Source organism: Asterias amurensis, chromosome 6 (genome assembly GCF_032118995.1).
Source record: "Asterias amurensis chromosome 6, ASM3211899v1".
In the NCBI taxonomy this organism is placed as follows: Eukaryota; Metazoa; Echinodermata; class Asteroidea; order Forcipulatida; family Asteriidae; genus Asterias; species Asterias amurensis.
In genome coordinates this window covers 10,085,353-10,101,224 of record NC_092653.1, presented here as the reverse complement: position 1 = coordinate 10,101,224, position 15,872 = coordinate 10,085,353, and the positions used below count along the sequence as shown (strand labels likewise).

The following is a 15,872-nucleotide window of genomic DNA, read 5'->3' as shown; positions in this document are numbered from 1 at the left end:
AGTCATAAAAAAAACCAGTTTGCCTTCAAGAATTGTATTTTATTTTTGCGTTTCTGACCCTCAACTGGAACAAATTAAATCTGAATAGTCCTCTATAACCATACATTTTTATATAGAAGCTTTCTCCAGAAGACAATCAGAGCATACTGATCGAAACGTCGAGTTGAAACCAACGGTTTTTTTCAAGACCACCCCAACTCATTAGAGATAGTCATTACATGGCGTTACCGCAAACCTTTCTATATCGTATTTCCACCATGCAAAGTTTCAAATCCTACATACATTTTTAAGAAACAATTTCACAATTTCAGACTCGGCATTTAAAGCCAGCTCAGAGCCTTTGATCTACAGATTTGTCCGTGTTTGTTATCTCTCTCACTCACAACACCTGGGGGATCATTCTCAAATGATGGTCCTCTTCTTTGGAATAAACTTCCTCAAAACATTGGCAACATATCTTCTGTGAGTAGTTTAAAGGAAAATTTTTAAGCGTTGTTCACTTAAGCCCATAACACGTGTTCTGTTGCTATGTATACATACATGTAGTTAATTTCTTCAATTTCTTATTTCCAGTTAACTGCGCCATGAGCATCTTTTTGATGGATACTTGCGCATTATAAATACTCATTATTTTATTATTCATATATTATTAATTTCAACAAGCTGGATTCGAATGGATTCAATGGATGCATCATTTTAGGGGTGATGAGTTGTCAAACCGAATAAACCTGGCTTTTTGGGTTCTTTGGTAACCATAGACCTTTTCGCATATACCATTGCGCAAGCGCAAACTGTTGAATGAGGTGCATGCTGGTCTAGCTAGTAATCGAATTTGATAGCTAGCTAGACCAGCTTGGACCTCATTACACGTCTATTGTGTGCGTACCAAGTATTTGCGATAAGGACTATGTAACAGGCCCTCAAAATAACCCACAACACCCGCAGCAAAATCAGTGGTACACTGTGCTCCTGAAGTGGTACCCTCTGCAAAGTTCAAACACAAATTTACATTTTCCTCATAATAATAATAACAATAATAACCCGTTTTTATATAGCGTTTTTCACACTCAAAGGGCGTCCCAAAGCGCTTCACATTATTACCCCTGGTCACTGGGCCTTAAATCACTCCTAAAACCATCTCAGCACCCTGGTGGGGAGTATACAGCCTGTGCAACATTAATATGCGCTACTCGGACAAATAAATTACAAGAACATCTCTGCCCTCACAGGTACCCATTTACCCTTGGGTGGAGAGAAGCAATAATAGTTAAGTGTCTTGCTCAAGGACACACGTGTCACGACCGGGATTCAAACTCACACTCTGCTGAACAGAAGCACCAGAGCTTGAGTTTGGTGCTCTTATCCCCTCGGCCTCGACACCCTCATAGACCTTCCCCCTTACCAGAGGATAATTGCATTGCTCCTTCAAGAACGAAGTTCAAGGTTTGATGAGCCATCAAGTCATCTGCACTCTAAGGAAAACAAATATGACAAACGCGTAATCCAACCTAGCGCCAGTGATGTTTTTTACAGTTCCCCTAATCGATGCAATCTTCCAACAAGCAAAGCCTCAATCTGTCATAAGTTGAAATCTCTATCTATGAAAATGTTCTCCGTCCGTAAACAAAATACAAAAAGAGAGCTTTGTCTCGTATGAAAAAATAACTAAATCAAAGCCGACTCCTGAAATAATTTAATTAGCTATTTTTGTCTTCACATAATTGAACGATAACTTCCAAAGCTTCATTAGCTTTGATCTGACTACATCCTCTGATAGTAAAGCATGTAAGCCTTCTGCGAGAACACTTCCTTCCTCGTTGATGCGTAGACGCTCTCATCGGAGACGCACAGCCAGTTGTCACTGAGGAGTTCCGTGCCAGTAGAGGGCGCTCTTCTGAATGTTAGGAAGTGTCCCGAGTATGCGTCTCCCTGGTGGACGACTGCCGAAGCGAGTCTGTATATTGAGTCAGATCTCCAGCTTTAAGGAAAAGATATATAGAGACAGTTTCACTTTGAAGCTTAAATTGTAATTTTTTAATTTTTTTACTTTTGAAGCAGTTGGGAAAAGCTGTTTCGTTTTCATTACAAACTACACTGCCATCCAGCATGTCCAGAATTGGTTCAAGAAGTTGCTTTAAAAAAAATGAAGTGGCAGCCAATATCCCAAACCTTTTAAAGTCCAACTGCACATTTGTTCTAGTCCTATTTGACTCTCGTCCTGTTGGACTGGCGACCGCACTTGAAATTTTTACGTACAATCCCAAGTGACCACCATAATCAGAGTTTTTTACAGTTCAGGTGTTGAGTTAATTATGGTGTTTAATTTTGTTAAGAGCAGGGAAGGATCCTTGTAACTCACTTCAAGGAGCTTTAGGTACGTGTTCAGAAAAAAAACATTATTTTCAGATTTTGCTTGGCTTTGTAAAAAGCTTGAAGTAACTTATTACCTTTGGCCTGAGACTCCACCCTCCATCCTCTCCAGTCTCGTTGTTCCGTCCTCCGCTACAGGAAACCCAGGTGCCTGCTGGGATATTCTGGGTGACAACTGTGGTACTGAAACGCCGACCGGGGACTTGCTTCCACTCTCTGCCAAGAAGTTGCTTCCAATGAAACCATGACTAGCCTTCCTGCAAGTGCATAAAAAGTTTAATTTTTAAAACCTTGAAGAACGGTGGCCATTGCCGTTTATCTTTGTGCATTTTAAGCCCGATACTTGATGCCTCCATGCATTGGGTCATTAATTGCTTTTGTGTTCCTGTATGTGTTCTGTGTATTTTTTATTCTCAATATACATGTAAAACCAATTTAATTTTAAAAACCTTTAAGCATGGCCATTGTCGTTTATCACTGTGCATTTCAAGCCCAATACATGATGCCTCCATGCATTGGGTCATTGCTTTTGTATTCTTTTATGTGTTCTGTGTATTTTGTGCTTGTTATAATACCGTCAAAAAGCCACCAAATGCCACCAAACACCGACAAGGACCAGTCAAACTTCATTCCAACTGTTCCAACAGGCTTGTTCATCCTCAAGTTCTATGTAAACCACTTTAAAAGACAGGTTCTGTGCTAAATGAAATTGTTGAAAGAAAACCTTCAAATATGGATGCCTATTTTAGGATGGTGAAATGTTAAAATAAACAGATTATGATTTTTTTGTAACCGTGTGATGCCAATTTAAAGTGTTCCAAATCGATATAATCTTCCACCAGTATGCACAAAATCATCCGTTAAACAGCTCTATGAAACTAGCAACAGTTCAAAGGAAAACTTTTTACCAGCAGTTCAAAGGAAAGTTATAATATAATTTCCAGAATTAATAAAATGGTCACAATAAACAAATTTCCTGTTTAAATATGACAAACTTCCTCCGTCAGCTTAAAAATTAATTTTGTCTTCCACACAGGGGAATTATACTATTAACTACAAACAAAAATACTATTAAAAATAATTAAGAAAAAAAAAGCAACAGTTCACCCAAACTGTCACAATTTTACACTTCCTGAGATAAACCATGTGGTCTGGACATCTGAAAAACAGTTTTAAAAATGTATAAAGTTGTGGAAGAGTGAGAAGGATTTTAAAACAAAACAATGAATAAATGTGGTAGCTACTCGAGGAATGAACATTCACCATTTTCACCTATTTTTTAAATTTGCAAGAACTGTATAGCTTTAAATAATTAGCATTTTGCTTTCTGTTCAAGCCCCAAGTCCGAGTCAAAATAGTCACTTCTGAGTCATTGACCAACAGTGAACTCAGGTCAAAGTCAGAGGTATCGAAAATATGACTTAAAATGTACTCGAGTCACAAATCAAAACACTTAATGTAATCCACAAACAATGTACACATAGTAGGAGACTGGTTGCAATGTGAATGAAACACTGAAGCCGCAACAGTAGTAGCCACTCAAAATGGTACATTCACTATTTCAACTATTTTGTAAGAACACATAATATTTTCAAATAGTATTATCATATAAATACAATTTCGCTGTTGGGTCTTAGTCCTCTTTGTTTCGCTCTGTTTGATTGTTAATTTTTGTTTGTTTGTTGCTTTTGTTTTGTATTTGTCAGGCATTTCCAAAAAAATAAGCCTTTCTGGCTTCTTTAAATGCCCCCATATTGGTTTGCTCCGCATTCATTACATTATGTTTTTATCATTTAACTTTCATAATAAATGATAGTAGTGGCCTCTTATAGAGCACTCAGGTCCGTCAGGGATGAGGCTCATGGCGCTGTACAAGCAAAATATAAATATAAATACAAAAGAAAGTACAACATATATCCATACAACATTGATAATATAATTAATTGGCTAACTTAGGCAGAGAAACAGGGTATAATCAGTTCAATGAAACAGAATTACAAAGTGAACAGATGAGTTCTGATTTATTTATTTTCTTGAAATGTTCTTGACTTTCTTTGACTTCAAAATAATTGTACTTTATAATTGTTTAATACTTTTTTTCACCAATTGTTGTTTAATTGAAGTCCCAAAGTCCCAGTAAAAATACTCTCGAGTCCAAGTCCAAGACCATCCGGACTCAAATTCTCGAAATCAAATTCGTGGAAAATTACTTCTTTCTTGAAAACTAAGTCACTTCAGAGAGAGCCATTTCTCACAATGTTTTATACTATCAACCTCTCCCCATTACTCATTACCAAGTGAGGTTTTATTCTAATAATTATTTTGAGTAATTACCAATAGTGTCCACTGCCTTTAAATGAGAAACAATACAACTCAAAATATTCCAAGTACATGTATGAGTCACCAGTCACCAGTCACATCACTATAAATGTAATTCACAAAAACAACTGGCAGTATTCCAATACCTTTGCGGTGGCTGTGGGGACGTCATTGGTTCCTCCTCCGAGAGCAGTCTAAGTAACTTGACTCCACTCTGGGCTGTAGTAGTTTGAGCCGTGTAGTTGACAGCGGTTGTCTGTTTGTAGAGACTCATGTCAAGGTACTCTGGGAATATAATGTGCTCTTCACGCCTTGAGGGGAGACCATTTGAAAGCCATGTCACGCGTTGGAGATGGATGCAAAGGCATTGTGGCAGCTGTGAAAAAGAAACATTATAGTGTTTTAAATTAAAATTCCTTTAATTGTATACCTACATGGCATCTCTGAGTAAAATTAAGGTCAATGACCCCCTAAATAAAACTATTTCCCCACCCCCTATCCCTCCTTACTTTTTGTGGGTAAAAATTGCGTCCATACAGAACAATATTAGTAGAAATCAACTTGTTTTAAAATTTGAATCCTAATTTAGTGATACTACATATGTAATTGAAAGAATATATGCAAACACAGCTCTTGATACATGTTCTACAGTGCAATTCCGTAAGAAATAATTGTGGACTTTGAACATAATTACCCAGTAACAAAGAGGGAAAAGGATGGTGGAATTCAAAGTGTCATGACCGGGATTCAAACCCACATCCTGATGACTTAGCCACCAGAACTTAAGGCTAATGCACTAAACTGTTGGCCAAGACACGTACACGTTTACTCTTAATGGATCAGTCACATATTCCACTTTAATACATCGTTTGAATGTGAGGTTAGATAATTGTAACTAGTATTTCCACTTTCATTAAGGACACCCTCTATTGAAAAATGAGTGTATCACAAAACTCAACTTGACCTAAGAGCGAGCCCCTTTTCAATGTGACTGATCTTCAATTCTTTCAAACTCCAATAGCATGGTTTGCTATATATATGTTGGGCTGAAGACTGCACTAGTAAACTGATTATGCTTTACATAACATGTACACATATGAGTGTACATTGGACCAGACATCATGCCAGGAATTTCATCTTTGAGAGGGCAAGGCCAGTTTCATTTTGCAAAGGGAACTTCCATTGGAAAATCTGAAAGTCTAAGGGACACTTTTGAGGGGCTCTAAGGCCGAGACCAGGGGCAACAGAGGCCATTGCTTTCGTGGCCTCTTTGTACGTAGTTCCAGGCCAGAGACATTACACGTACGTATAATCAGCATCTACAAGAGTGGGTGTTGAGTTACATGAACATTGATGATAGATTTTGTTACAGAGTGAGGAAGGATTCCAGTGAAACTGCTCAGGGCATAGAAGGTTAAACAGATGTCAAGTAAAAGTTTCTTTAGAACAAAAAAGAAAACCCCAAGACTAGACAATGATACCCCACCCCCTCATAACAATCACTTCCACCCACAACCACAAGATCTTCAACCTGAAGGATAAATAACTGAGTAATTTCCTCTCGACCAATTAACGCTACCTTTCCGAGAGTAAGCTGCTTCCTGAAGATCCGTCGACACTTCGGTGATAAATCCTCATTAGTGATGTCATTAGTGACACTATCTGATGGCGTCAGGGTCGGCGGTCCGTCCGTACCAGGTATCTTACCGAACACGGATTGACTCGGTGTAGTAGGCGTGGCTTCTGATGCGATGCCCTGATTGGCTGATGAGGATGGTGATTGGAAAGCTGGAGGGCAGGTCTTTGGAGTTGAATGACATTTGGGTGGAGTAATCTCTGATTCGTCGGCTGGTTGCTGTGACGATCTATCTGCGATGGAGTCTGCATCATTATGGCTGCGGAAATCGTTTTCCATATCTTGATTTAAACGCTGGCGATCCGTCGGGTGATTACCGTTTACATGTTTACCAGTTGGCAACGACCGATTTGTGTTTGGCACCTGATGGCTAACTCTTATTTCTTGTTTTGATTCCAAGGCTTGCGAAGAATTACGATTCTTGATGCTATCTGATACGTCCTCATGGACGCCATTTGCTAATGCGCATTCTGGCGACAGCTTTGTAACTTCCTGTGTCATTGATTCATTTGTACAGGAATTATGTAAACTGCTCTTTGGGTTTTCAATTGAAATTTGTCCACCATTAAGATATTGTGGTTTGTCTAAAACTTGCAATGCCCCTTTTTCAACAGATCTTTCTGAATGTAGGTTACTGTTTTTCTCGTGTTCACTTACAGCACCCTCCTCCGCACTACCATTAATAGGTGGTTCTGATAAGTATTCCATCTCAGCAACGGAACCACCGTTGTCACAACAACTAGTTGAAGTAAGCTCTGAAACTCCAACCTGTTGAAATGGTTTTTGAATATTCATTCCATTATTGATGCTCCCATGCCGATCCTCCAGCCCTGAGCTGCCCGTATCATACCCAGTGCTTGATGTATCGCTAGAAACCTTTTCCGAGGACGGCGTTCTCGCATGCAAATCCTTATCAGAGAGGCTCCTCCCACTAGGCAAAACGACACCACACCCTTGATCACTTGCCGGCCGAGCTATTCCACAATTCATTGGAGCTAATGTGGAAGTAGGCGTTGCTTCTATTGAAGAGTGCATCTTGGGTGTGATCATCGAGTTTATTCCTGATAATGCAGGAGTAGTTTCCGAAGTAGCGGACACTACCTCTGAAGTCTGTGTAGTGGTGATCGGTAAAGTGACTGCTGGTGTCGTCACTGAATTTCGCATTCTTCTTTTGATATCTCTCCTCGATTGTGGTTTCTGAGCCGAGCTTTTTGGCTTCCTATTTGGTGGCTGTTTGGTTCTGCCAGTGAGTTTCTTGGCACATTCAGTACATTGAACATCATGGACTAATTCGGACTGGGTAAACTTGGCTAGGATACTTTCCAGGGACAATGTGCCAAATGCTGACACCGGAAGGGGGACGGTTAGGCAGTCAAAGCTGCTGTATGTCACTGGATTCTAAAAATGGAAAAGAAAAAAAAAGACAATTGAAACTTTTAATTGACAATGAAGAGATGTAAAGATACACTAATATTACTATTATATTTCTGAAACCAAGGATGACTAAAAAGTGAGCTTAATCACTGTAGCTCTCATGTAGCTCTCAATAAGTGAGCTTAATCACTGTAGCTCTCATGCCCGAGGAAACCTGCAAACAAGAGTGCTTACCAGCTTACTACATGTGAACCAGAAACACTGGGGTCAAAACCTGACACTCTTCAACTTTAAGTGTTATGTGTCTTTTACATGCACTAGCAATCCTTATACACTGGGGCTACAGCTTTACTGTCCCATCTAAAGGACAAAGCAATGGTAAAATATCTTGCTCAAGCCATTAGTGCCATGACCATTACCCGAACCCACACTTTGGTGATCAGAAACACCAGAGCTTTGGTCTGACGCTATTAACTGCTCGACCATGACACATGAAGTACATGTACCTCAAAGCACTAGTGTGCAAAGTAATGCTAGATGGCACATAATTGAAACACACAAAAAATCTGTAAATATTTATTAAAAGCATCTTAGATGGTTTTTAATGCAAACACAAATCTTAACTCACATCAGAAAAAAACCATTTCAACAGTTATTGTCAAAGAGTTTATAAACTGAATGGACTTTCCTATCGTGATTGGAAAATATGATATTTCCTTTGTTACCAATAATCAAACTTCCAACGTGCATGTGTACACACTCCACTTAGAAGAAAACCTCGGTTATAAATGCAGGATGGCTCTTTTATTCACCAAATATTTACAGTTTTACTTACCTTCAGACATGCAACTTTTTCAATTGAGGAAATGGCCGATCACACTTAACTTTTTTACAGTGTTTCTCATTTAACTATGGCACTGTTTTGAAAAGAAAATGAGGAAATCAGCTGAAAAGTAGCATGCCTGTAAATGTGGGTTTGTTTTACAATTGGCAAGCAGCAAGTAAGGACTGGATACTTTTTGCCTGGCTAGGGGGGTTCTAAATTACCTTGTGTCCACACACTGTACATGTGAGATGATTGGCTAGCAGTCCCTTGAATGGTGACTCCCCGTCTTTATTGGAAACTTTAGGTAAATCAGCCTCAATGTTAGAATGAAGGTCTGGTTGGGTGAAGACACTCCTGTCAAATCCCTAATCAATAAACAAAATACGATCAAATAAGAATAAAATATGAGAAGAGTAGCTTGTACAAATATTTTTTTATTCATTTATTTATCTATGTTATATTTTTATTTTTTATTTATCTTTTGGGGGAGGGGGGGTGATAGTCAGCTTGAATTCTTAACAAAAGATATTAACAAAAAAGGGAAACCACCCACATTCATGACATTAGGGCTCGATGGCTCAGTTGGTAAAGTGGTGTTGTGGCAGGAGATTCGGTCCCCCCGGAGAGTCTGTCCCCCCATACGACGAATTGTGTACACACTTCTTCTGATACCGCCCTCTCTTGATTCATCTCCCTAAAGCCAATGTTAATTTTACCATTGGGGCACAGAATTGACTCCCAAATGTGGCGCAAGCAAAACCGTTGCAATGATCACGCCAGGTGAATTGGGTCAACAGATGAATGTCAAACCTGCCTCAATTCTTCAAACCTGTCACTAACATCTAACTCCTCCAAATGATTTTTGAAGGACAAAGAAAAATTAGTTAAAAATAACATTACAATGGCAACTTGGGAAGGGGAGACTGAGACCTGCGGTTCAGGTAGGCCTACATGTAGGCAGAGCTCTGCCCCAATAGTTCCGATACCTGATACCTTCACACATGTTCCAGTATTTGTTAAAGCAGTGCAAGCTGTCCACACAGGTACAAGTATCAAAACTGACAAAGCATTTCCATGGGGGAGGGTGCAGTCACTTATCCCAAAATTATTCCAGGAGTCGAATTTCAAATCAAAGCGAATTATGCGCTCCTCGATCTGACTCCAGCCCTGAATATTCCTGGCACCCGCAACAACCTACAGATGTGCCAGCTACGCAAACTGGAACTTGCTAAAGTCCCAGCGGAGGGTGGAAGCCAGGTTTGCTGTTATCGAGCAAAATAATTGCTTGTGGCATCATGCGACCCAGAAAAAGCAATGTGTAAAATAAATGTCTATACAGAACCAGGAAGGGGAAATTGAACACATGTTGTCTTCAATGCTGATTTCTCATTAGATTATCGGACACAAACCCCCGCGAATAAATAATGTGCACAATGTGGATTATTTTTACACCGGCATGTAAATTATTGCTAGATGTGATTCATACATAGCCTAAGAAAAAAAGGGGGAAGAAAATGTTGTAATTTTAGGCAACATGCTACAATATAGTCGCCAGACCAGACAGCTATTCAGTGCGCGACCTGGCTTACCTGAGAGCTACATGTGCATGTAGACAGCTTGGAACCAAGTAATAACAAGAGAGGTACTGGCTAGCCAGAGCGCTAGCCGGCTAACCAGAGAGTTACCGGCCAACCTGAGAGCCAGTATGTAGACAGCTTGGAACCAGGTCATAACCAGAGAGGTACGTCTGGCTAGCCAGAGCGCTAGCTGGCTAACCAGAGAGTTACCTGGCTAACCTGAGAGCAACATGTAGACAGCTTGGAACCAAGTAATAACAAGAGAGGTACTGGCTAGCCAGAGCGCTAGCCGGCTAACCAGAGAGTTACCGGCCAACCTGAGAGCCAGTATGTAGACAGCTTGGAACCAAGTAATAACAAGAGAGGTACTGGCTAGCCAGAGCGCTAGCCGGCTAACCAGAGAGTTACCGGCCAACCTGAGAGCCAGTATGTAGACAGCTTGGAACCAAGTAATAACAAGAGAGGTACTGGCTAGCCAGAGCGCTAGCCGGCTAACCAGAGAGTTACCGGCCAACCTGAGAGCCAGTATGTAGACAGCTTGGAACCAAGTAATAACAAGAGAGGTACTGGCTAGCCAGAGCGCTAGCCGGCTAACCAGAGAGTTACCGGCCAACCTGAGAGCCAGTATGTAGACAGCTTGGAACCAGGTCATAACCAGAGAGGTACGTCTGGCTAGCCAGAGCGCTAGCCGGCTAACCAGAGAGTTACCTGGCTAACCTGAGAGCAACATGTAGACAGCTTGGAACCAGGTAATAACCAGAGAGGTACGTCTGGCTAGCCAGAGCGCTAGCCGGCTAACCAGAGAGTTACCTGGCTAACCTGAGAGCAACATGTAGACAGCTTGGAACCAGGTAATAACCAGAGAGGTACGTCTGGCTAGCCAGAGCGCTAGCCGGCTAACCAGAGAGTTACCTGGCTAACCTGAGAGCAACATGTAGACAGCTTGGAACCAGGTAATAACCAGAGAGGTACGTCTGGCTAGCCAGAGTACTAGCCGGCTAACCTGAGAGTAACCTGGCTAACCAGCAAGTTAGACAGCTTGGACCAGAGAGGTACCGGCTAACCAGTGAGCTAGCCGGCTAACAGTGGGCTACCTGGCTTACCTGAGCACTAGACAGCTTAGAACAAGCTAATAACCAGAGAGCTACCGGCTTTCACAAGAGCTAGCCAGACAGTAATAGCCATCCACCACACAAGTCCATTGACCCATTTCACCTGACGTCATCATCAGAATAATCTTGGATGCACCATTTTGGTGGTCAATGTAAACGTGTGTTATTCAGTGAAGTGCGCATTTTTAGGTGACGCGGCATTTACACGTAAGCCTATTGACCACCAACATGGTGAGCGTGGCATCAGCCGCCACGTGTGACGCGCGTGCAAGGGGTCAATTACCACTACAGTCAGGCAACCTGACAGCCACTTTGGCACCAAGAAAAAAATAGTAGAACAAAATAATGCAATATAAATGTAAACCTTTTGTGGCATACATGTACAAACATACACAGGCCTGATAATTCAGGGAGGCAACAAAGGCGATTGCCTCTATGCCCCCTGGTCATTGCCTTGGTGCCCTTAACATGCTCCAGTAGAAATTTACAATTGCCTCAAAGGGTGCCCTTTACCAAGGAGAACATGCATGGTACTCTTTCCTTTTCAAAAACGAAGCATACAGACCAGTGTGTGTATGTACCCATTGATCACACTTTTCGATAAACCCATAAAGTAAATTTGAGATTATGACATGCACACACAACTCTCAGCCAATGAACGGTCTTCCTTAATGACCTCAGTGAAGCTTGTCGAGCTTGTGTCATCATATTTGAAGGTTCCATTGTCTTGAAACAACACAATCCTTGTGTAACGGTACTTTTTATTACTCAACATTCTCACTTGAAGGTAATTATTATGACTTAATTATTTTAACATCTTGGCTGACTACAAAATCAAGCCAGTGATTTCTACTTGACTTTGATTGAATCAGGATATTAACAGCCTGGTTCAAACTGTACTTCCTGTAAAAGGCAAATGCGATATGAGTTTTGACGCCACAAATTCGCAATGAATTGCTCGCATCAGTTGCCTTTGAACCATTCGCTGTGAAAACAGCCCAAGGCCCAATTTCATAGAGCTGCTAAGCAAAGAAATTTGCTTAGCATGAAATTTCTTCCTTGATAAAAACAGGATTACCAACCAAATTTCCATTTGTTGCATATTGCGTGTTACTGGTATTCAGCTGTTGTTTGCTTATCCTGAAAATCACGTGGAAATTTGGTTGGTAATCCTGTTTTTATCAAGGAAGAAATTTCATGCTAAGCAAATTTTTGTGCTTAGCAGCTCTATAAAATTGGGCCCTGGGCGTCACAATCCGCATCACATTTGTGCTCGCAGGAAATACAATGTATAAACCAGGATTCACAGCTTGATTGAGAGCTTTGACTTCCTGTAGGCACAACTTTTACACAGCTCAGAGGAAGAAAACTTAAAAACTTAAATTTTGTGAAGATTGTATAGTCTGATTTTTATCAACTTTTCCAGCTTTTAGTTTGTAACTCTCGAATTGTGTGGGAACTATGATAACAAAATCTACACAACCAGTGTATCTTGCCTGCCAGAAAGTCCCTGGAATGTGTACACTGTTGTTGTAAAAAATGGATAATTCTACATGTATACAACATGTACATTACAATAGCATTTTACACCCATCTAACTTGTACATAATTTGTCTCCACTTTCATAAGGACCCTTGTCATTAGATGACTGAATCACAAAACTGAATTTGACATTTGACATGTTCGAGCAACTCTTCAATTAGCCTTTTTGAGGTATGGTAGACACACTAGGAATGCACTGCATGGTTTGAGTGTATTCAGACGGAATTACCCAAACCCAACAGTGGTATAGTATTGTGTCCACCATAACAAGATGGCTTATGGATTTCTTACCGTAAATCTTGATGTATCGCACAGGGGCAATGGGGAAGGAACTGGTTCCTTGTCTTCACCCAAAACAGACAAGAGAAACTGGAACAATTCATGTGCATCCTAAGACAAATGAGAAGGTTGGAAAATAGAAGGGTAGGTCTTGAATGGTGAAAATCCATTAAAATCTTTTCAAAAAACATCACATCCCCAAGGTTTGCACCGGTCAGCATCCCGTCCAGAGTTTCCCAGAATCGAAAAAGGGTGCGGCTATGGCATGCGTAACCTTTTATACCGCATAAATTCTCAAGCATGACCACATCTTGAAAGAAATAAGTGCGCCATTAACAAAGCACACAGGTCGGGAAAGCAAATATAGAAGAATACGGCTCAGCAAACACACACGCTGGCTACAGGTTTAAAGGTACAAACTGTGACCATTAACACCATCATTCCACCACTTTGAGCCATGTGTCTCTACCAAAACATCAAAATGCACCAAATGATAAAGGTTGGAGTTTCTCAGTCAATTTCAATCCCATACTCTGTTGTAATGTACTGCATTTAGCAGGGATCTGCATGGCTTTGGAATGTCTAATTGGCATGGGCTGGATAAGAGTGAAAGGCAGGGAAGAAACCGAGCCAACTTGAATGCCCTGAACGATTGTTTGAGCAATTTCAAACTAAAACTGTTGTTGGATAAAACATGTCTCAATATCATTTTATTTAGTCTGGATGAATACTTGCCTGTTGGTCCCTGTCAGACTTCCAACTACACCCATATAAAGCATGAAGAACTTCATGGGGAGAATACACCTGAGCACCACTATGGCTTGATGAATAGTCGTTCACAACTAAATACAGAACAATTACAAATATATGACAACTTTTTAAATTGGTTGGTTTTTATTTAAATATCAGAAGATGAGTGAAACACTATTTTTTTCCAGAAAAGTCAGTTTGAATTGATGATAATAATAATAAAAACAATACATGTAATAACTACTTTACAGTTAACGTATCCATGTAATTACTGTATGTAAGTGCCCATGGTCATTGGGCTAATGTAGCAATATATATAGCATTCCTTTTTAATCTTTCACAGCTCCCTGGGGAATATACTGCCCCGGGATGCTGTGGCGCTGTAAGGACTTTTCCAACCACAATCTCAGCCTAGATTTTATGATTACCTTCAATAGTTTTTGATAGCTTGTACGCTAGTTCATTGTGTTTCCCTTTAAAGAATCCTCTTCTGAGAGCTCGACTGAGCCACTTGACAAATCCTGGGCATGCTGCCAGACTCTGTAAAATGGTGTTCAAGTAACACGTGTTGCCAAGGTTTTCCAGCCCTGCAACTTTCCCTGTGAAAAAAACAAAAACAAAAAACAGTCATTATACTTGTCACTGGGTTTGCTCAAAGAAACATCTCTGCAAGATTTGACTGTCAAAAATAAAGACACAATAAAAAATATTAGCCCTAGAACTCTCTCAAATCCTCCCTTATAATGGTGAAAACGTTGCAATGATTTATAAAATTGTATGCGTTACAACTGTGGTGTTGGTGTATGCATGAATTCTAAGAGGGCGGTTTAAGATATAGGCCTTCGGGTTATAATACTTAAAGGAACACGTTGCCTTGGATCGGTCGAGTTGGTCTTTGAAAAGCGTTTGTAACCGTTTTTTATAAAATGCATATTGGTAGAAAGATGTTGTAAAAGTAGAATACAATGATCCACACAAACATGCCTCGAAATTGCGTGGTTTTCCTTTTACCTCGTCGACTAACACGTCGGCCATTTATGGGGGTCAAAATTTTGACTCCCATAAATGGCCGACCATGTTAGTTCGCACAGTAGAAGGAAAACCACGCAATTTCGAGGCAAACTTGTGTGGATCATTGTATTCTACTTTTAAAACATCATTCCAACCATATGCATTTTATAAAAAACGGTTACAAACGCTTTTGTTTTGACCAACTCGTCCGATCCAAGGCAACGTGTTCCTTTAAAAGCATTTATAAAAGTATCTATCCAGACCCAACTAAAACAAATGAATGACACCATGGAGCTATAAAAAGGAACAGCTCCATGACACTTAGCCTACTTTACAGTAGTTAATTTTGTAATAATCAATTAATCATAACCCCTCCTCAATCCATTTCAACCATCGGTAAGATTGTGACTGGACTGAGAGTTTTGATGTTTAACAGTTTAATGAATGGTGGCTCAATTGATCTATGACAAATATTATTATGTAAAGATGTATGCTTTTAGTTTTACTTAGGTCTTCTTAAATTTATAGCCTGTGGACTCTTGAGATTAAGTTGAGACAGTCACAGGATTAGACAAAACAAGACAAGACAAGTTTTAAATTAAAAATCAAGCATTTAAATTTACAAAATAAAAAGTTTTTGGTGGAAAACAAATCTGAATCCAAATGCAACTTTTTCAGTTTCTATTAAAATGATCATCAAACAATTGTTTCAGTCAGCTATGATGTCTTCATATTGGCCATATTGATGGAGAAATAAAAGTTAATAAAGGGAAAAAAGAAAACAAATTACAGCGCCCCCTACGTTTCGATCCGGATCTCGAGTTGAAACCACGGTTGACGTCCGGACCCCACAGAATGTAGGCAAATGTGACCACAGCAGCAGCACCCGCTCCCAAATAAGGCAGGTACTTCTTCGGAATCACCAGTTTCCATCCTGGATCGACCATGTTCAATTCAGACGTCCAGTAACTGAGAGAGAATCGGGAAAATCCTTCGCTCAAATGCTACCTTTCTTGTTAGCTCATGGGAGCTGCCATTTTGTTTGATACGGATGGTACCCTGCAAATCATGCACTA

General features: G+C 40.2%; 1 protein-coding gene across 1 annotated transcript; it reads right to left on the bottom strand.

Annotated features, from left to right (window-relative positions):
- Nucleotides 1–24: 24 nt before the first annotated feature.
- LOC139938143 (uncharacterized) lies at nt 25–15,743 on the bottom strand. The gene is made up of 9 exons (XM_071933525.1): nt 15,599–15,743; nt 14,214–14,384; nt 13,771–13,877; nt 13,048–13,146; nt 8,747–8,890; nt 6,269–7,723; nt 4,836–5,065; nt 2,448–2,627; nt 25–1,978 (listed from the first exon to the last, which is right to left on the bottom strand). The coding sequence occupies exons 1-9, from the start codon at nt 15,741–15,743 to the stop codon at nt 1,762–1,764; spliced, it is 2,748 nt and encodes a 915-aa protein (XP_071789626.1). The 3' UTR covers nt 25–1,761.
- Between the last annotated feature and the right edge of the window lie 129 nt (nt 15,744–15,872).

Bases quoted from the DNA above. Each gene is read 5' to 3' on its own strand.
- LOC139938143 (XM_071933525.1), bottom strand. From the start codon at position 15,743: ATGGTCGATCCAGGATGGAAACTGGTGATTCCGAAGAAGTACCTGCCT. The intron at 5,066-6,268 runs GTAGCGTTAATT...TCTTTTTCACAG, and splicing joins AGCAGCTTACTCTCGGAAAG to CTGCCACAATGCCTTTGCAT. The intron at 1,979-2,447 runs GTAATAAGTTAC...TTTTCCTTAAAG, and splicing joins GGTGGAGTCTCAGGCCAAAG to CTGGAGATCTGACTCAATAT.